The following is a 21,309-nucleotide window of genomic DNA, read 5'->3' as shown; positions in this document are numbered from 1 at the left end:
AGGGCCCGCTTCATGTGTGTTGCTTTGTTGTTGCCCTGGTGACATTTGAAGAGCCCTCAGGGCAACGACGGATATCTGAGGATTCCAGAGAGCAACTTCATTGGAACAAAAAGGGTAAGTGTTACAATGCAGCTGTTCAAGGGATATTCTCAAATTGTGCAGCATGAATTAGTACTTTCTTTTTTTAAAATTTTTTTTGACCTAGTACTTTCTTCCTGCTTTTTATTTCTTGCCCCTAATCAGTAGGTCAGGTAAATACCTTCAGCTTTCCATGACAGGCTGAACTTGTGAGCAACCAAAGAAATTTTAAAAATTATAACGTTTTGTAAACTTTCAAAATTATTGGCCTAAAATCATTTGGTAAATAAATAAATAAACCATAAAATTATATTTCCTCATAAGAATTGTAAAAAGTTATTAATAGTTACAAGTTCCTTGAAAGAAAACATTTTATCTGGTGCATTTTTATATATCTCCAATACCTGGTACACAATCTCGCATAAAGAAGGTCATCAGTAAATGCTTTTGAATGAATAAATATGGCCTTTCATATCCATTTCAGATCTTCATCCAAGAGGGTCCTTTTAAAATAACTATTGCCCAAAAGACCTCTGAAAAACAGATCCAGAGGTGATATTAGTTCCACTGTGGAAGCAACACACCACCAAGTTTCTGAACTGCAACACATGTGCATCTGATACTCACTTTAACTCTAAACTTGCAAACCCAAGCAACGGCACCAAGGCTTAGAGTGAAGAAGCCCCTGAGAGGCTGGAAACCAGGAATTCCCAGAAGTCCTATAGGCTCTGCTACCTCAGCAGAAGCATCCTTAAAAGCGATGGAGGATTTCATGCCCTTTTGCAACATCTATGCAAGAAAAAAGCTATTCTATAAAATTGTAGGGCCATCGTTTCTCTGCCTAAAAGGCTAAGATCAAGTGTAAAATTGTAGGGCAAAGGAATTTAGAAAATATGGACATATAAATTAACAGAGACTTGTGATGCTATTGATGGAGGAAAGAAAATGAATTCACATATTTATGTGCAGACGCTCCCTGACGGATGATGAGGTCATATCCTGAGAAGTCTATCAGAGGTTGGAAATGCATTTAATACATGTACCATGCCAGACACCATAGCTTAGTCTAGGCTACATTAGACGTGCTTAGAACATTATTTTTTTTAGTTAAAAGATCAATTTATTCTAGCACAAATTATTTTGAAATCCATGCATATTGGGGAGTCTCCAAAAATTTATGGAAAATACACATAATAGCAACTATGCGTGGAATTCAAATATGTTTTGCACCAAGATAAACTTGTCTTTTAATTTCATTTCCTGTCATTTTTTTTTGAAGTTTCTTCATGTTAGCTTCTGAGAACATTACTTTAGACTACACTTGAGAAAAATCATCTAACACAAAGCCTGTTTTCAAATAAAGTGTTTAATGTCTCATGTACACACAAGAGATGGTATCTTGTAGGCATGATGTGATGTGAAAATACAAAATATGATATCCACTGGTGGCAGCACAGTGCACTGAGGCTATCAGTTGTGTTTCCTCGTGATCACAGTGCTGGCTGGGAGCAGGGGCTGCAGGTGCTGCTCAGCATCATGAAAGATGATGGATGGGATGCTGAACGTCTGGGAAAAGATTAAGATTCAAGAGTCCAAGGGCAGCTTCTACTGGCTTTCACACAGAAGAAGCTGAAATACCATGTAATCCTTGCAGAAGAGGAGGATTGACAGACTGTCAAACGGGCCATGGACAGCCGACTTGTGCAAGCTCATCTCCCGGCTCTGACCTCCATTCTTGATCTGCTCTCCTTGAGCCAAGTCCTAGTGATACCAGATCATTGCTTATCCTGCACTGGGCTTCTGTTTCTCAGCATGTGCTCTGCTCTTCTTTGTCCTCAGAGAGTAACCTCTCCTTTTTTAAGGCCCAATTCAGAGGTCATGTCCTCTGCAAAGTCATTCCATCCTCTGATCTTTCTCAATATTGTTCTTCTTTCTACCATTCTGAGAGTTCCTTGAGGCTTAGACTTGGTCTCTAGTTCATCTTCTTTTATTTTCAGTGCAGAGCATAAGAGAGGCTCTGATATATATTCATTCAACAAATGCTTGTGAGTGGATGATTGAATCTAGCCGACTTCTCCCATTTGTGTAAAAGCCTGAGGGTCAGAGGTATCTCCTCCCTCTTCCTAATTAAGTGAGGGTCCTTAGATGATTAGCGATTTTTTTTTTTTTAATCACTGAGTTAGACATGAACTGAATTTGATACTTTAGGGAGGCTTCTGAGAATTCTCACTGCTTCCAGTCCTGGCTTCTTTCACCTTTTCTTCCTACCCTTGACACCATAAACTAGCTCACTGCTCACAGCAAATCATACCCAAGATCCTTTGCAGATTCGTGCCTAGGCCTAAGGCTGCAGAGGACCTGGACCCCATTTCCTCCTGCTCTTTCTTGCTCCAGTTTAAATTTCAACCATGCCTTGCCCATTTTCTCCACCCTAACAGGTAATAACAGCAGTGGTATCCATGTCCCCTGACCTCCTTTGCCTTTCCTCAAACATCCACATGCACCTGCTTCAGCACTGATTCGTAATGTATTCCTCTGCCTAGAACACTCCTTCCCCAGATGTCAGAAGGAGTCTGCTTCACTTTCCCAGAAAGGCCTTCTGCTGTGGACTGAAGGTGCCTCCCAAAATTCATTCGTTGAAGCCTCAACCCAGATATAGGAGCTGAGACTTTTAGGAGGAGATTAAGGCATGAGGGTAGAGAGCTCACACACACTGTTCCATAAAAGAGGTCCCCAAAGGCCTTTTTGCCCTCCTTCTGCTGAGTTGAGGATACAACCTGAAGACAACAGCAACCTGGAAAACGGACCTCATCAGAACTCAGCTGCACTGGCACCCCACCCTTGGACTTCCAGCCTCCAGAACAGTTAGAAATAAAATAAAATAAAATAAAATAAAATAAAATAAAATAAAATAAAGTTTTTGGATGAAGCCACCCAGTTTATAGTATTCTGTTTTAGTAGCTCATACTGCCCAAGAACCTTATCTGACTATTGAATCCCTTTCATTTTCCAGCTCCTTTTCATCCTTTTTTCTTCATACAATGCTACTCTTAACACTTGCATATTGTGCATGGATTTATTATTATCTATCCCTGCTACTTGAAGCTTAGTAAGGGCACGGATTTTGTCTGTTGTGTTCATTGAATCTCCAGGAGCTGGCACAATGTTTGGCATTGAAGATGCTTAATAAGTATCCTTTGAACAAATCAAGTGAATGAGAACCTTGACGTCTCCATGAAAGCAAAGTCATATGATTTGGGAGATTAGTTTTTAAAAGCTGATTTTTTTTTCCCTCTAGCTTTATAATTATTTTTAAAAGTGGTGAGAAGGGAGCTTTCATCTTAAACAGATGGCAAATAAATGTTTAAATTTCAACTAAGGCTTATCCATTTTCCCCACCCTAAGATGTAATAGCAACAGCAATGTTCGCTTCCTTTAACTGTAAAATGAGAATTTCCGATTGCACCTTAGAAGGAGGCTGGAGAGTGGGAATGGGTTATCGTGCTTAAACCCACAGAGCTGACAGGTGTGCCAGACACCTGGGGGTGGGGTCCTGGCAGCGCAGGCAGGACTTGGGGTCACTGGAGGTGAACTCAGCACTTAGGAGGAAGCACACAGATGTTTTCAACATCCCTTGGTTAGAAAGTCCTTCCTTTCATCTGTCACTGAGTCAGCGGGTTGGGCTACCAAGAAACATGTACAAGATCCACCTTGTGGGAAAGGCCTTGTTCTTGATGGCAAGTAAGGTACCACCAGTTCCCTCAAAAAGCCTGCCATCTGGCAGACAAAGTTCAGAAATGGACATTTCACATCCGAGTGGATAGCCAAGTACACAATCACCTGTAATCCAGGAATAACCTGGTGTAACTTCGAGTTAGGCTCTAATCTAAAATGTATTCCTAAGGAGATAAGTGGCCCAGAACAGGTTAATTTGATCTCTGAGGTTATATCAGCATCTCTAAAAGAAATGGCTCTGACAAGATGACTTACAAGGCTTCTGCGTGCTCTCACAGGTGGTTCTCTAAGCGAAAAGAAAGAGGAGAGAATGTTGACTTGATTATGGGAGAACCCAGCCAAGTTTCATACTTTTACCACCATCAATCAGTTCACCCTTTGGAATTTTGCTAGGCAGGATTCATAAAATATGTAAAGAGACATTCTTCTATTTTTTCAACTACTAAGTTATTTTATCTTGTGTTTTATACAGCAGGAGGTGAGGATTTTTCTTAAAAATTGAGACAGGTTCAGCTTTGTGGTGCAGTGGTGAAGCCACTGCCTGTGATGTCAGTATCCTATATAGGACCGCAGGTTCGAATCCTGGCTGCTCTGCCTCTGATTCAGCTCCTGCTAATGTGGCTGGGAAAGCAGCAGAAGATGGCCCAAGTGCTTGGGTTCTTACCACTCATGTTGGGGATCTGGATGGAGCTCTGGGCCATGGCTTTGACCTGGATCAGCTCCAGATGTTTCCCTCATTTGAGAGAGTGAACCAACAGTAGAAGATTCTCTCTGCCACTCTGCCTAATAAATAAATAAATAAATAAGTCTTTTTAAAACTGAAAGACAGAGTTTCTCTATTCTGGTAGTTTTTTAGTGGCTTTTTAAAAATTTTATTTATTTGAAAGGCAGAGCTACAGAGAGTGGGGGAAGGTGTGTGTGTGTGTGTGTGTGTGAGAGAGAGAGAGAGAGAGAGAGAGAGGATCTTCTATCCACTGGTTCACTCCCCAAATGGCCACAATGGCCAGGATGGGCCAGGCCAAAGCCAGGAATCAGGATCTTCTTCCAGGTCTCCCATGTGGATACAGGGGCCCAAGTACTTGTACTATCTTCCACTGCTTTCCCGGGGTGCATTAGCAGGGAGCTAGATCAGAAGTGGAACAGCCAAGACTTGAACTAGTGGCTATATGGGATGCAGGGGTTGCACACGGCCTCTTAACACACTACACCACAATGCTGGCCCTTCTATTCTGACAGAAAAGGAATCTTTCCAGTGAGGCAAGGAGAGACTGGGTCCTCAGGAGTGAACCGAAAGGCAGGAACTTGATGCCAAAGGAAATCCCACCCTGCACTTCAGTACCTATGCTGACTCAGCCAAGTCACTTCACTTAACTCCTCATTAAAATGGAGTGATGAGCACGGCTTCGGTGTCCTAGAAGGATGGCATTCAGAAAAGCATTGAGTGTGGGACCTGGCACAGAGCAGGCTCTTAGTAAAGGAAGACTTAGCCAATGTGACGTTATGAGACTAGACTCTGTTCAGTTTTACTGTTCTCCTCAAAGACAGATGGGTGTAGTGACAACATAAAACACTGGCAGATACATACTGAGAGTCCCTGGTAACAAAGGATGGGCTTTATTGCTCCCTCTCCTCATTTCCTTTTCTAAATAAGTACACGAAGTGAAACCTGCCCAGGAAATAGCTTTAATGCTTTTAATAGAAGTTGCTTAATGAATTAATCTATTATGGACATTATAAATAAATATTTAATTGAGGAACAGCTTAATTAAGAAATTTCCAAAACAAGGACCTGAAAGTCATACCAAGAAGTGTATCTTGTCCCAATGTCCTATTATACATAAGCACCACAATATTCTGAAAAAACTAATTAAAACATTTGCTTCAATAAATGTAATAACTAAAACACAATCATTATCACTCAGCAAACACCAGGGGTTATGTTGCTGCCTTACTCCATAATGATGCTGCCAGAATCAATGAACAGTAAAGTAAAACAAATACACTTTCTCTACTGGAGGTTCACCTTCCTGGAGATGAAGGGGCACAGAGGATGTAAACTGCAAATTGAAAATGCTCAAGGGAGGGCTACCAAGGAACCCTCTAGATCCAACATTCTCTGACTTGTTTCTGCGATGCTTTTTATCTTACTGTGATAACATCAAAGTCATCAATGAAGGTGAATTCTCAAAGCGAGGCACAATTCTACAAAGGGCTAGCTAGCTTCCCCAGAGTGCACAGCAAGCTGCATCATTCATGAGACCCACTGCAAAATGAAAACATGGGCCTTCTGCTCAACAATTCCTAAGGATTTCAAGATGGCAACTGCATAGCATTAAGCTCAGAGCCCTTGGTGACTGCACAGGCAACATGGTTCTGCAGCGAGTCCTCTATGACTGGGGTACAGGAACTATTGGGATTTTAGAGGTGTTGGCAGGCCCTGGACTCCCAACTTGGCCTCTCCTTCTTCTTTCTCCAATTATGGCAGATCCATGACCAACAACAGAAGGTACAGCAATAATTTGCTGCTGTTAATCTAAGCCAGGCATCTAACGCCACATGGGAAGTAACCCTGGTAGGTTTTCTGGGGCACACTTCCAGCTCCCTGGCCTTTCCTTCATCCTACATCCCACAAAATCCACACAGAAAAAGACCTAAAAGTCTTAAGATGCTTAGGTTTCTTTTAGATACAGTCTAGTTTTACGGACTCATTGATCTTCAGATCTGAATGGGACCTTAGCGATTATGTGCCCCAACTTGTCTCATTTTTTAAATTAGACTACCATCAAATTTCATTTAGGCCAAGGGCATCTGAATGAATTTTTAGTTGCATAAATCTAGAGCTGATGGTGATTTTGATGAACAAACCATAACCAATTATCTTTCAGAAGGACAAAATGTTAGCGTAATGAATGATTCATGTTGTGACACTAACGGATCTATACTAGATGCTGTCAACCATGATAACAATATAGTTAGCATTTGATTTTTTAAAAATCCCAATCAGGGAAATGAGAGTGAGGTAAATGTCTTAGCACTTTAAATCTCTGGAAATGGGATCTAAAATAGTTGCATAAAATATGGGAATGAGGCAGAAGAACCCAGAAGTGAAGGGAATGGGAGGTTTAATGTTGTATTTAAAGGATCTCCCCTATCTGGAACACATGTCCCCTGCTGCTGCATTCCACATTTATATATACAGTTGTCTCTCAATATTCCTTGAGCATTGGTTCCAGAACTCTCTCAAATAACCAAATCTGCAAATGCTTTATATATAAAATGTTCCCATGCACATGTCTCCTATACTTTAAAGCATCTTTAGATTACCTATAATACCTTATGTGAATAGCTATTATACTGTATTGGTTAGGAAATAGTGACAAAAATAGTTTGCACATTTTCAGTACAATTAAAAATTTTTCAGTCTTTGGTTGGTTGGATACTTGAATGCAGAACCCAAACATGCTGAACTGATGTGTATAGAAGGCCAACTGTATTTTTTCCCAAATCAACTCTTACATGGTGCTTTTTTTTTTTTTTTTCGACAGGCAGAGTGGACAGTGAGAGAGAGAGAGAGAGACAGGTTCACCCCACAATGGCTGCTGCGGCCGGTGCACCGTGCTGGTCCGAAGCCAGGAGCCACGTGCTTCTCCTGGTCTCCCATGTGGGTGCAGGGCCCAAGCACTTGGGCCATCCTCCACTGCACTCTCGGGCCACAGCAGAGAGCTGGACTGGAAGAAGAGCAACCAGGACAGAATCCAGCGCCCCAACTGGGACTAGAACCCAGTGTGCTGGCACCGCAGGCGGAGGATTAGCCAAGTGAGCTGTGGCGCTGGCCATCTTACATAGTGCTTTGCAAATATTAATTCATTTATTCTTCATAATGGCACTCTAGATAAGTGCTATGCTAACTTTCTTTTTAAGATGATGAAACTAACAACATTCAAATTCATTTTCTTGCCCAAGGCCATGCTGCTTATGTGGTAGAGGCAGGATTCAAACCCATGTAGTTTTGGCGTCAGTGGCTGCTCTGAATTACGATAGCATGGCAGGATCCTGGGTAATCTTCCATTGCATCACAACACCTCACCCTGACTATACCTCCCACCACATGGTAGCATGCATGCAGTTAAACCTCATGCATTTAAGACTCTGGGCAATCAATGCTTGTAGCACTGTAGCCAGGGTTATGGCAAATATATATCTACAAATATATATCTACATTATGACTTAACCTATACTAATTTCACAAATGTTAATTACTCTTTATACAGTTGTGATTTTATATGTATGATATCCCAAAAAGCTTCAATTCCTTTCCCAGCTTAACAATGCCACTCTAAATGGATAAGAGAATACTTTTTTGTGTGTCATTATTGTTTTAATCTGTATTTTAGAACTAGAAATCAAACACTTTGCACATAGCATCTCTTCTTTCCTTCTGGAAAGAATAAAATAGCCTATAGGATCATAGTTTGAATATGTAAACTTTTTAAACTTATTTTCATTTTAACAATTGCTCCTCTGTGTGTCTATTGCTTAGGAGTATTTTTTTAGCACTAAAAGGAAGATAGGACTCATTTTCAAGGCTATGGAGGCAATTCCTTGTGGCTAGGAAAGATAAAATCCATCACTGTTCTTTGATGAATATAACTCAGCATCAGGGAAGTGAGGGAAGCACTATCTTGCCATCTTTGTGATGCCATAGTGTCAACCCATGCATTCTTATGAAGGGGCAGAGTAGTTTATATTAATTTATAGTATAATTTATATTAAGTTGATATTAATTTATATTTTGTACATTTTCCAGGTATTCAGACATTTGCGCTTTAAGGTTGTTATCTGTAATTGTGAATACAAATGTCTTTCAAAAGTTCACGGAAAAATGAAGTGAAAAGATAAAGCTATTTTGATGCAAAAAACATTTCAAAAATCTATGTATGTATTTTCCATGAACTTTCTGAAACTTCTTGATACGCATGGATTTCAAACTTTTTGCACCAAAATAACCTTATCTTTGAATTTCATTCTCCTGCAAACTTTGTGAAGTATCCTTATATTAAGCTTCAGTAGAAAAACTTCTAAAAATCCTTCATGGAACCTGAAAATGTTTCCACTTTATCCAGATGGAGAGAAGAAAAGAAGTACATTAGTACATTATTGGACTCTCCAATTGAATATCATTGCTAGTACATGTATTAATCTTTATGGAGTGCAACTGTCTCTATTCATTTAATCTCCTGGATGGGAAAGAGAAAGGAGTGTTCAACAAATGCAATATGCCATGATGAAATATAAATAATGTATGCTCTATTGTATAAAAATAATAGGACCGTAAGATTCTGAAACTTCCATTTTGGATAAAAATATTACAAAGGAAATAGACTGAGAATTTAAGATGCCTTGACACAGCAGATTTTCAAATACAATATTGTGTAGTCATGGCACATTCTATCCGTCCTTTTGCAATTTCTGGAAGCTTGCTCTATTTCTGGTCAAAGAGATGAGTTAAGTGATTTTAGCAGCATAATAAAATTTATGTGCTTTGCCAGGATATAGCCACAGTACAGAATTAATATCCTGCACTACTGTCTCAACATGCTTTGACAAGGATGCATTTCATGGCTCAATAAATACTTATTGACTAACTACAAACATGACAAAAATGTTTGTCCTTCAACTCGACTGTTTTGGACTAAACATTCAAGGGCTCTGAAGAAAAAAAAAAAAGGCCAGGAATGCTGTAATACTTTTCAAACCACTTTTGTTTTCATTTTGCAATATCACTAAACTTACACAATGGCAGGATAGAAATATGCTGTTGGATAAACCCCCAGAAAATTACAAGGTCTCCAGGAAAATTGTTCTTTATGTTATTTTGTTCAATATAAAAATTAGAAAGCACAAAGGAGTAGATATTAATTTCATGAGAAATGCAGTGCATGGATAAAAGATCTATAATTCACAGAAAATCAAATCAAGTGGCCTGAAGGAATTTCAGCCAACTAGTTGGGCTCGGGTCTCTTATTCAGAGCAACCACCAACAGCAAATGAACATGGTCTTTCTTTGTTCCAATTCCTGGAGAAACCATGTTGCCTCCAAGGGTTATGCTTAGTTTAAATTATCCTCCTTACAGGGGCCAATGTTGTGGCACAGTGGGCTAGGCCACCACTTCCGATATCAGCAGCCCACATCCACCTTAGAGTGCTGGTTTGAGTCTTGGCTACTTCACATCCTGTCTAGCTTTCTGCTAATGTGCCTGGGAAGGCAGCAAATGATGACACAAGTACTTTGGCCCCTGCCACCCATGTGGGAGACCCAAATGGAGTTCCTGGCTCCTGGCTTCATCCTGGCGTAGACCTAACTGTTACTGCAATCTGGGCAGTGAAACAGCAGATGGAAGATCTCTCTCTTTGTATCGCTCTGCCTTTCAAATAAATAATTAAATCTTTAAAAAAACTATTGTCCATACAAACACAAAAATTTATGAAACTGGCTGTTTTTCCTTGAGATTTTTTTTAAGACTTATTTATTTATTTTGAAAGTCAGCTACAGAGAGAAAGAGAGGGAGAGACAGGGAGAGAGGTCTTCCATCTGCTGGTTTACACCCCGGGTGCCTGTAATTGTCAGAGCTGGGTCAGGCCAAAGCCAGCAGCAAGTAGCTTCATCTGGGTCTCCCACATGGGTGGCAGGGGCTCAAACACTTGGACCATCTTCTGCTGCTTTTTCCAGGCCATTAGCAGAGAGCTGGATAGGAAATGGAGAAGCGGGGACATGAACTGGCACCCATATGGGATGCCAGCATTGCAGGTGGTGGCCTTACCCATTATGTCACAACGCTTGGCCCCTTCCCCTGAGAAATTTCAACTCAACCAATTTTAGTGTGGGCAAAACATACTGATAAAGGTCTGTAATCATATGCAATGTTGGGTAAATCAATGTCCAGAACCTTTCCTCTGGGGCAAACTTTTCTTGATGAGACTTTTTCTGAGTACTATGACACTGGTCAAGTCACCTAACACAAAGTTCTGACCCCAGTATATGTGGACCTAACAAGTTATTGCAACAAGAGAAGTATTCATACCAAAAATTTTTTGATTAACTATATGCACACATGTAATTAACTATATAATTTAATATGTATATATTTATGCATGTAAGGAGCAATCTTGCTTCCTAATGTTACTTAAAATTTTCCATTTTGCCTTTGCCATACAATTTTTAAATTAAAAAGATTTTATTAGTGAGAAATAAATGTTTATGATTTGTCTATACTCATCAACGGTTCTGTCCCCAAATGAGTAGATCTATCACAAACTATTATTCGGTATAGCACTACTCTGGTAGCTGAATTCAGGAGCAGTGTTGCAATCTAATTCCCAGAAATGTAGCTTATGTATGTGTGTATTTATATGTAAACTTTGTACTCTAAATAAAAGATGTTCTACAACTTGGTCTTTGGCCTCTCCCCTTTGTCCTTTGTCTTCCTAAGTAGTCTCTTCCAGTTCCAAGGTTTATAGAGTAGTCAAATTTGTGCCTCTTTGACGGTCCTTCTTAACAATCACTTGCAAATTTAACTCCTTGACACTTATTTTTGGATATAATTCTATACAGATATTTACATATGCCATTCCAAAGCTAATGCGGTCAACAGAGAACTCTTCACTCTTCCTCTTTGCTATGTAAAGCTGTCTGTTGTCTCTATTTTACCTGGTAGCTTTGGGATCCACAAGGAAGGAAGGCCTACACTTCCGGGAATCAACCAATGAGGATCGGACCCACCTCAACCTTTAACCCCCATGCCCTGAATCTATAAAAGGAGCCCTCCCAATCTCTGACGCGTGACTTCCCCCGCTCCCTGCTCTGTTGGGACCGGGGAACCTTGCCTGGGAGCGGAATCCCAACAAAAGCCTGTGAATTAATTGATTCGTCTGCCTGGGAAGATTTGTTACACGCTGGACACCTTGCATTACCCGATAGCACTATCCACCATTTATCCACTCATATTCCAAACCTAGAAGTCCCTCTCCCTCATCTCCAATGGTCAATCTGTCAGCAGTTGTTTCTGCTTCCAAAACATACTCTAAACCTGACCTTCCCTCTCCATCTCCACGACGATCACCCTAGTCCATGTCTTGGTATCTCACCTGAAACCACTCAGGTAGTAATTTATTCAGATCTCATGACTCTTCTGTTTAAAGTTTTTTGTTCCTTTTTAAATTTTTTAATTTACTTATGTATTTATTTAAATGATTTGATAGGCAGAGAGACAGAGGGTCACAGAAGGTGAGAAACAGAAAGACAGAAGCAGATTTCCCACTCTTTGGTTCACTCCCCAAAAGACCACAAGTGCTGGAGCTGGGACTCACTGCAGGTTTCCCAAGTGGATGGCAGGGACCCAATCACGTAAAGCATAACCTGCTGCTTTCCAGGATCAGCACTGGCAATAAGCTAGAATCTGAGTGGAGCTAAGACTGAATCCAGGAACTCCTATACGGGATCTGGACATTCCAAGCAGCACCTTAACCACTATGTCGAAGGCCTATCCCTAGTCTTTTGCTCATATCCCACGTAGAACAGAATCTAGACTTCCTGCCCTGCAATACAGGCCAATCTGGTCTTACAGCATGACCCGGTGATGCATCAGACACGATCTCCACCATCTTCCACCACAATTGTCACTATTCCTCAGGCAGTACTGACCTTTTGTTTTTTCTGTCCCTATAACATGACAAGCTCACTTTGACCTCATTTAAGCAAAACTGTTATCAGGGGCTTAGAATACAGGTTGAGTATCTCTTACCTGAAATGTTTAGGACCCAAAGGGTTTTGGATTCCACATTTTTTGGATTTGGAACTATTTGCATACATTTAAGGAGCTATCTTGGGGATAAGCCCAAAGTCTAAACATGAAATCCATTTATGTTTCATGCATAGCTTATACACAGAGTCTGATGGTACTTTAAAAAAATTATGTATGTATTTATTTGAAAGGCGTGGTTGGGGAGAGGGGAGAGAGAAAGGAAGAGGAGGAGAGAAAAATACTAGCCTCTCCTGAATCTAGGCACTTCTGCCCTCAATATCCAGGACTGGGTCAGGCCAAAGCTGGGAGCTGGGAATCCAATCCAGGTCTTCCATGTGGGTGGCCAAGACTGAACTTGAGCTATTGCCTGTTGCTGCCTTCCAGGATCTGTATCAGTAGGAAGCTAGAATTGAGAGTGGAGACAGGACTCAAACCCAGGCATTCAACTGGTGACTTAATAACTAAGCCAAGTAGCTATTCCTAGATAATATTTTTAGTAATTTGTACATAAAACAAAGATTGCATATCACAGCTGACAGGGCAGAGTGGGTCATTTTTCACTTACAGATACTGAATAAACTCTGTTATAAAGCTACATTTTTACTTCAACCAGCCACTTGAGGTCAGGTGTGGCATTCTCCAATTGTAGAGTCATGTCAGCATTCAAAAAGTCTTGAATTTTGGAGCATTTCAGATATTTCCAGATTTTCACATTAGGAATGCTCAACTTGTTTAGCCGTGCATTAGACTCAGAATTCTCTAGGTCATTATGTAGTACTTTATCCAAGTCAGTGGTTCTCAACCCAGACTATACAGTGGGATCTTCCTGGTCTCCTACAAGAGTGCAGGGGCCCAAACACTTGGGCCATCTTCCACTGCATTCCCAGACCATAAGTAGAGTTGGATCAGAAGAGGAGCAGCCAGGATAGGAACTGACGCCTATATGAAAGCCTAACCTACTATGCCACAGTGTCAGCCCTTAAAATTACCTTTTAATTTCATTTTTCCACTAACTTTTCTGAAGTACCCTTGTATAAGTGACACACTCTCCTTCTCTGATTTTAATTGTATATTTACACAATTTCAATTTGTCAACTGTTGATATAGATCAAAACTCAATGAAGTCCCACTTCAAGAGAGGTTTTTGAAATAATAACAAAAACCTAATAGAATAGGATGGCCTATTCTTCATAAAAAGGTAGTGATAAAAAGAATATAAAATACATGAAAAGGTTCAGCTAGTATCATCCTGTACTTTTGATATCATGGAACACACTTAGATTTTAATAAGGAAATTTTATGGCCCATGCTTTATTCTTGATCTTGCTTTGCATTAAAGACTCAATCTCATGTTTACATCATATCACAGGATGCTACTGTTGACTTCTAGAATCAATGAGACTGTTTTAACATGACAAGAACTCACTAAAATTTGGTGGAATTAATGTTTCTAGTGAAACTCAAACTTTGCAGTGTTTTAAGTTAGTATATTATTGGCAGCAATATAACTTCCTGTGTCTCAGAGAAATGATTTAAAATGAGCCTATAAAGAGATCAAAAGGCTTAGACATCAATTAGTTTCACAAGCTACCTAAATATTGTTATGTGAGTACAAAGGAATCAAACATATGGATTAAATTTCCATTAAAATAGAATAGAGGATTAAAACAAAGGAACAGAAAGGTTCAGAAAAGTCATTTAGATTTTCTCAGACCGACAGTTGAAAAGTAGTTGAAGTTGTTTACCAACACCAAAAGCTAAGGCATATGCCTCTACTCAGAAAATTTAATGATGCTGTAAAAGTTGAGAATTTTCACCAGCAGTCGCTGATTAGGGAACTGGGGGAAAGCAAAAGAAGCTGTCATTCACCTTCCTTGAAGAAACCTGCTGGGGATTCATGATTTACAATAGCATCATGTTCTTGCACGCCTCGCAATGGTGGTGGGTGAGGTGAACCACATAGGTCTCCCACAAGCTAGATATATGACTGTCTGCTTCACATCTCTGTTAGCCCATACACTAACCAGCCCAATGAGATGACAGGGGGACAAGCTATTTTAGGTGCAGAGGATTACCCTTGTCATTCCAGGGGTGAGGAAAGAGTAATGTTTTCAGCTCTTCCTGTTATTCTGTTTTCCTCTAAATGCAAACCAAACGACAGGGAGTCTCAGGAAGAATTTGGGGATCCACGTGTCTCCCCAAAGACTAGGGAGAGGACAGTGAGGTATAATAGGAAATGGACACAGATGGCCATTGGCTTCTCTTGATCTGAATTTGAATCCTGTTTTGACTACTAACCAACCTAGTCATTTTGGAAATAAACAACAATACCACCATGACTGAAAAATTGAGATGACAGGTGAGCAAAACTCTTGCTGACCCCTACAGGATTAGAATCTTAGGAAAACAAGAAGCACTGGCAAAAATGCTACAGTCCAATGGGAAGTCAGCAGCTGCCACAGAATTAGAAACCCAAAAGGGGTTCCAAATATCAGTTCTTTTTTTTAAACAATGACCCTATTTTGTAATTTTGCAATTAAATGAATACATCTGAGCACCATTTACATCTAGTCCTCCCACTGGCTTCCTTATTTATGTCATTGTGACCTATGCCAAGAAAGGCTGTTTCCTGTTGCATATGATCTTCCCCTTGCCCGTTGTGGACTCACAACACTATGGCTTCTACAGTTCTCCTTCACAAAAAGAAGTCAGAGGGAGCTAGAAGAATTTTCTTTGCTGGGATGTAGAAAAGCAATGGGGAGAATCAATTGCCTTCAGAACTCTCTAAGAAACAAGCATGAGTTTTTTAAAACACTTTGAACGTTGTTTCATGGACTAAGTGTAGTAAGAAGAAAATGTTAGTCTGATAAAGAAGACCCAGCACAAAACTTTTATCTGATGGGAAAAGACAAAACAAAAACAAAAGACAGTGGCTTCGTAGGATCTCTGGGCAGGACAGATGCCCCCTAGGAACACATTCATGCAGTTGGTCCTTCTGATATTCTCAGCTGAACCATATAAAGAACACTTTGACAAGTGAAGAACACTTTCACCTCAAACTGATGCCAACATTAATAACTTAAGTATTTCAGTGTCTTGTGGCCAAAGTTCCATATTTTAGCTACCTTAGCAAGAAAACCCAAGAAAATCTATTTGCATCTGAAAGCTCCTTCATGGAGTTGGCTTGGCTGTGTGGCAAGCATCCCAGCTTGCTGGGCGCAGCCGAAGTTGAAGTCTGCTTCACAGAGGATTGTTTGGTCCCAGTTGAATAACCTGCTGGCATCCTCTGCAAGCAGAGTGGTAAGCAGATTACGGGTAAGCAGATATTAATATTCTGATTAAACATTTTAAAACCTCATACTGCTATTTAAAAAAAAAAACAATTGCACTACTCTGAGAGAACCCTCATACTTCTCATTCTGAGGCTACTTTTAGCCTTCATTTCTAAATGTGCATGGTCTTAAAATCTCTACCTATAGTTTATTTCACAGATTGAAACTTTTTCCCCTCTGTTGCCTTACTGACAAGGTCTAAAACTCAGGGGAATATATGACTTTCCTGGAAATCTCAATAGTTTTATGTCTTTACATTATACTCTCTTCCTTCTTAGATCTCCTTTTGAAAAGGACAGGGCTGCAGTCATCTTTGGTCTCAGCTTCTATAAAAACTCAGCACAGTCTTGGCAGCCCTCCTGGAAAGACTTCTTGTTTCCTGAGGATCCATTGATTTAACAAACTTAACAAACTTAAATACAGAAACTATGAAAGAGACATTGGCAGGAAGCATTCTGCAGTTATGAAGCAACAGAAGTTTACCAGACCACAAAACCTTCTCCAATCCCATCCATCATGGAGATTATACAATTTAGCATGATCACAAAGAAAGCTATTAATTGTCATTAATTGAGCTCTATGATGCACATACAGGTATTTAAGCATCAACAGTCAAAACTACTGGGTGACCACAATTTATTTCTGGGTCTGGACCGAAAAGTCTGTTTATTTCTTGGGTCCTTACTAAACGGAGTCACTGTGTTGGAGGGAAAATACGGCATGAACCTTTTATGCTCACAACAGTGAGTCTTGGAATCATCCTTACTCCGCCTGATTCAGTTAGCTAGATAAAGACCTTCTGCTCAGGGTGACAGGCTCTCATGCTCCTCCAGGATGCTCTCTGGCGGGGATGTGGCTGTATAGGTGTATAGGTTTAAGGGTGGGACATCAGCAAACTCCTTGTTTTAACAAGAGCACTTCAGAAACTTCATGGAAAAGTGAAATTAAAAGATAAGTTGATCTGGGGGAAAACCACTTTGAAATCATATATATAAGCAATGTTCAAGAAGTTTGTGGAAAATACATATCATGAAAAAATTGTGCATGGATTTCAAAATTCTTGCCACCAAAGTCAACTTCATTTAATCCCATTTTCCCACAAACTTTTGTACCTTCTTATAAGGTAAATTGGGAAAAGGGGGAGGGGCCAGAAAAAGTTAAATTTCCCACACCTCTTTGGTGTTGGCACTCTTTCCTTCTGATCAGACTTCCCATCTTCTTCTGCCCCTATGGCCATGGCCCAACCCGGAGCCAATGCTGGGGAGGTCTCAGAAGCAAGAAAGTCCAGAGACAGGACAGTGGTCGCCCGCGGTAGGGAGGTGGGCCTGTCCCACCAAGCATCATCCTGCGGCTCACACTTGGGCAAAGGAGGCCCTCAACCTTCTACTTTCCCGAGAGTTATGCTTGAAGTTGGGCCGCCTTCCCTTGTACGATATAATGACCAAGAGGACCTACAACGCCTCACCTCCCCTGCCCTCAGGGCTCTGCAAGGAGAGGGTACAGAAGTGAAGCCACAAGGTGGCAGAGAGTGGAGGGTGGAGGTACCAAAGGGGAGGCTGCCCTTCTGACCTAAGCAGGGGGCCTTGGCTCAGCAGTCGCCTCCTCTCTTCCTCTATTCCCAAAGGCACACCCTTCCTTTGAAACCCCGAAGTGAGGAGAGCCTGATCCACAGCTGGACAGGGTTGTGGACAGTTAGCTGCTCGCACCAACTCTCCACCCGTCTATTTCCAAATTCTCTCCTTCCACCCTGGAACGGCTGTTGCACATGTTCCCTGGCCTCTCCCCGACTGCCCCTCCCACCCACTCGATGGACTTGTCCGTTGTGGGAGAGGGGCAGCCCTCTCGGAGCGCCACAGAGCCTGGGCACTTCTTCACTGCGGTGGCGAAGCGGCCACCTGGAGGAAGGCGCTCCAGGTAATCCTTGCCCGCACTCCCGGCACGCGTTGGGAGCCCAGGCTGGCTGTCAGAGAGCGGGTGCGCGGGGCGCGGAGCCCACACCCGCCCGGGGGCGCGGCGAGCGGGCGGGCACTCGGGCCGCCCAGCGAGGGTGGTGCACGCAGCTTGCTCGGCCCAGCCCTGGGTCTGAAACCCGTGCCCTGGAGCCCTGGGTGGCGCGGAGCAGAGGGCTCTGGCGGGATGATCGGACCCGCACCTCCACCGCCCCACGGGTCCCTTGAGTCCCCGGGGTCACCGACCTGCCAGCCGTCTCTCCCGGACATTTTTCCACAGCAGATCCCAGGCTCGAGCCGTGGAGTCGCGTAACTGCTCGCTGATGGATCTCCTGAGCTGCGTTTGGAAAGGTTTCCGTTTGCTGGTCATTTTAAATCGTCCTCATAACGACCATCGGGTTCGCCACCGCCTCCCCCGCGTGGCTCGGGGCTCACACTCCCAAGGATGGCAGAGGCCACAGGCGGCGCTCCCGCCAGGGTCCCGGTACCGGCCGCGGGCACGACATGGGTCTGTCCAGCTCCGGGAAGCTGCGCCGCGCGCGTACGCCAGGGTGCGAGGCTGCCCTCCCTCCGCGCTCCAGTGGACTCCTTACTCCGTCCCCACTTTCTCTCCGTTCCCCTCCCCTGGGCTCTGCGCTCCCCACCCCTCCCTTCTTCCTCCCTCCCTCTTGTCGTTAGGACTGCCCAGCGCCCCGTTCTCTCCCAGCCTTCGCGCCCAGCCTGGCAGCCCGGACCCCTTGGCCCCAAGAGCGCAGCTGCCACCCCTCTCTCCCAGCCTCACTCAGGGACCAGGGGCTGCCCCATATTCCTCCAATTTCCTGGCTCTTTCTATCTTCCAGTCTCAGACACTGCCACCAACTGCAATCAAACATTTAAAATAATCTACACAGTTAGTGCCATCATAATTCATCACAAGTCACTTAAAAAAAAAACCAACTACTGTTTAGCTAACATGCTTGAAGAGGCAGATAATGATTGCTGCTCTTGCGCTTTACGTTCATCCTGCCTGTTTCATCAATGAAATAATTATCTGATTATCAAACTGCCATTGCCTAGCCACTGCATAGGAGGAAAATACATTTTTTTTAAACCTATAAAGGCCAAACAGTGAGGAACTTTACATAAAACAGATGAATGTATTCGGAAAAAGCATCAACATCCACTTGCAATTAAAGAAATAGGTATTAGGAGGAAAAGGAGTAAGAAAATAGGGTTTTAAGATATTTTAGCAAAACATGAAGTGGGCATTTAATTACAAATTGACTCTGATTCCTGCTCTTTAAGAACTAATGGCACCTCAGGAGGTGGTGTCCAAGTCATTTTCCTGGGTTTCAATTCTTCCTTCCAAGGGGAGGACAGTACTACCCTTGGTCTCAGGCTGTCCTGTAGTTGCTGAAGTTTTGTTTCTGAAGTGCATTAAGAAAACATTTGCTGTAATTGTAATTCATTAATGATGCAATTAATTCCTTACACCTCAGGTTTGGTGAGAGGAACAGAAAGATTTCAAAAGGGAATTTCTGCATTATTGAAAATAACAGACTTGCTCAAATCTTGTTTCTTTTTAAGCATCTAACAGAATGCCAAATAAGAAGCAAGATGTAGTCAAATGTTTAATTTCAGGCTCTCCACAGGAAATCTGACTGTTAAAGAAAGTGAGTCAATCCTCCCTGGATTTTATAAATTGCCACTGATGTCAGGAGTGGAAACTAATAGCTAGCTAAAGTATCCCTTCTACAATTCTACACTTTAAATTCTACACTTTTACTACTCCTTCTATGGGTTCACGTTGTTGGTAGAAAACAGGGAGGGAAGTATGATTGCAAAAACAGTCCTTATTACCTTATTTTGTCATATTAAGCATATATTTGTTATGTTAAGGAGGAGCAGTCCTTTTTCTGTACTGTCCTAGTAAACCTTTGGAAAGTGTCAGTTATGAGCCAAGAAGGCCTGGATCAGAAATGGACTTGGAATGATGGCAGCCGGTTAGAGACTAATCCAGATTGCCTTCTGGACCCCCGCCAGACACACTGCTCACTACATCCTCTGTTTTGTATGCGAGTAGTGATAGTGAGGCTCTGCAAGATTTGTGTTATCTTGAAGTGGCTTCTCTGCAGTACAACAAAATGTTTAACAAGTACATTCCCAGGGAAGCCTTGTATTCGACTTTTAAAAGGCACCTCTAATTGCATCAGACACAGGGGTTGTAACATACAGAAATAAAATAGTATCAGGAACCTGCAAGTTATTTCAGTGATCACTTAATTCTAAAAAGCCTGGCCGCTACTACTTTCTATTTTAATACATATTTTGTATTCAAATATCTGGGGTTAGGAGTTTTCTTTCTTTCTTTCGTCTTTTTTAAATAAATGACTAATATGAAGAAAAATTCTGGCATTGCAAATTTGTTTTGTTCTAGCTGTCGAGTGGCCCAGGAATTGAGGTCTGTCCAAGAGAAGCCAGATAAAAGACTGAAGTGATCTGCCTGGAACAGGTGGTGCTCAAGCAGCCTGTGTCACACAGTGTGGCCCAGCTCTGCAGCCCTGGCGGCTGGCCCTCTTGGAGGGAGGCTCACAGCTGTGCACATGGGGCTGTCACAAAACCAGAGTTCCAAACTGAATGGGAACCTCGGGGCCACGTGCAATCTTCTACACAGGCCCTGAGCATCTACTTTGATTCTCTATAAGATCTGTCTCGAAACTGAACCTTAGATAGAAGCCCTCCTCTCCTCTGCCCCTGAGACCTGCACCTGAAAGGGGCGGGCCTTGAACTCCTGGTTAAGATATTAGCATGTCATATTGTAGTGCCTGGGTTTGGTTCCTGGCTCTGGATCCTGACTTCAGCTTCTCACTATGCAGCCTTGGGAGGCAGCAGTGATGCCTCAAGTAATCAGATTCCTGCCACCGGTACAGGAGACCTGGATTGTGTTCTGGGCTCTGGCTGCACTCAGACATTGCAGGCATTCGGGGGCTGAATTAGTTGATTCAGTCTTCTCTCTCTCCCTCTCTTTCTCTTTCTGGTTCTTAAATATATGTCTTAAATGCCACCTCCTTCAGAGAAAAAAAATCTGGTAGTTCCCTACCCTACCTGCCTTCCAACTTCCTCGCATCCTTCTCATCACAGTGGGAGAAGTAGTACCCTTTCTGCCCATGTCCTAGTCCCCAGCGTATGCTCTGCTTTCTATCCCTTCTTGTCCCTACAGGGACTTTGCTATATCAGTTACTTCCTCTCTCTTCTACTGGGTAGGCTCAACCCTCAAGTCTCACCCTTCTTTAAGCCAAACCATATCACACCACACCAAACCAGACCAAACCAAGCCAAACAGAACAAAACAGCAGCATAGTAAAGCACATTGCCTCTATAAAGCATCCCTCTTGGAAGAGCAGTCTTCTGTCACCATCTCTGTATTCTGGCTCC

General features: G+C 42.2%; 1 protein-coding gene across 14 annotated transcripts in view; it reads right to left on the bottom strand.

Moving 5' to 3' along the window:
* STARD13 (StAR related lipid transfer domain containing 13) overlaps positions 1-21,309 on the bottom strand; it is a 585,508-nt gene that overhangs the window by 235,809 nt on the left and 328,390 nt on the right. For 2 of the 14 annotated variants that reach the window (XM_008273538.5, XM_008273541.5), the window contains exon 1: positions 18,142-18,273. The exons of the other annotated variants lie outside the window; for them this stretch is intronic. In XM_008273538.5, coding sequence (XP_008271760.3) covers positions 18,142-18,265 — 124 coding nt within the window. In that variant the 5' untranslated portion in view covers positions 18,266-18,273. Of the gene's footprint in view, positions 1-18,141; positions 18,274-21,309 lie in introns of those variants that run through there. 14 annotated transcript variants of the gene reach the window in all.

This window comes from Oryctolagus cuniculus, chromosome 9, assembly GCF_051225735.1.
Source record: "Oryctolagus cuniculus isolate XC-2025 breed Fujian yellow rabbit chromosome 9, ASM5122573v1, whole genome shotgun sequence".
Lineage (NCBI taxonomy): Eukaryota > Metazoa > Chordata > Mammalia > Lagomorpha > Leporidae > Oryctolagus > Oryctolagus cuniculus.
The sequence above is the reverse complement of the archived record's forward strand: the minus strand, read 5'-3'. Positions and strand labels throughout refer to the sequence as shown.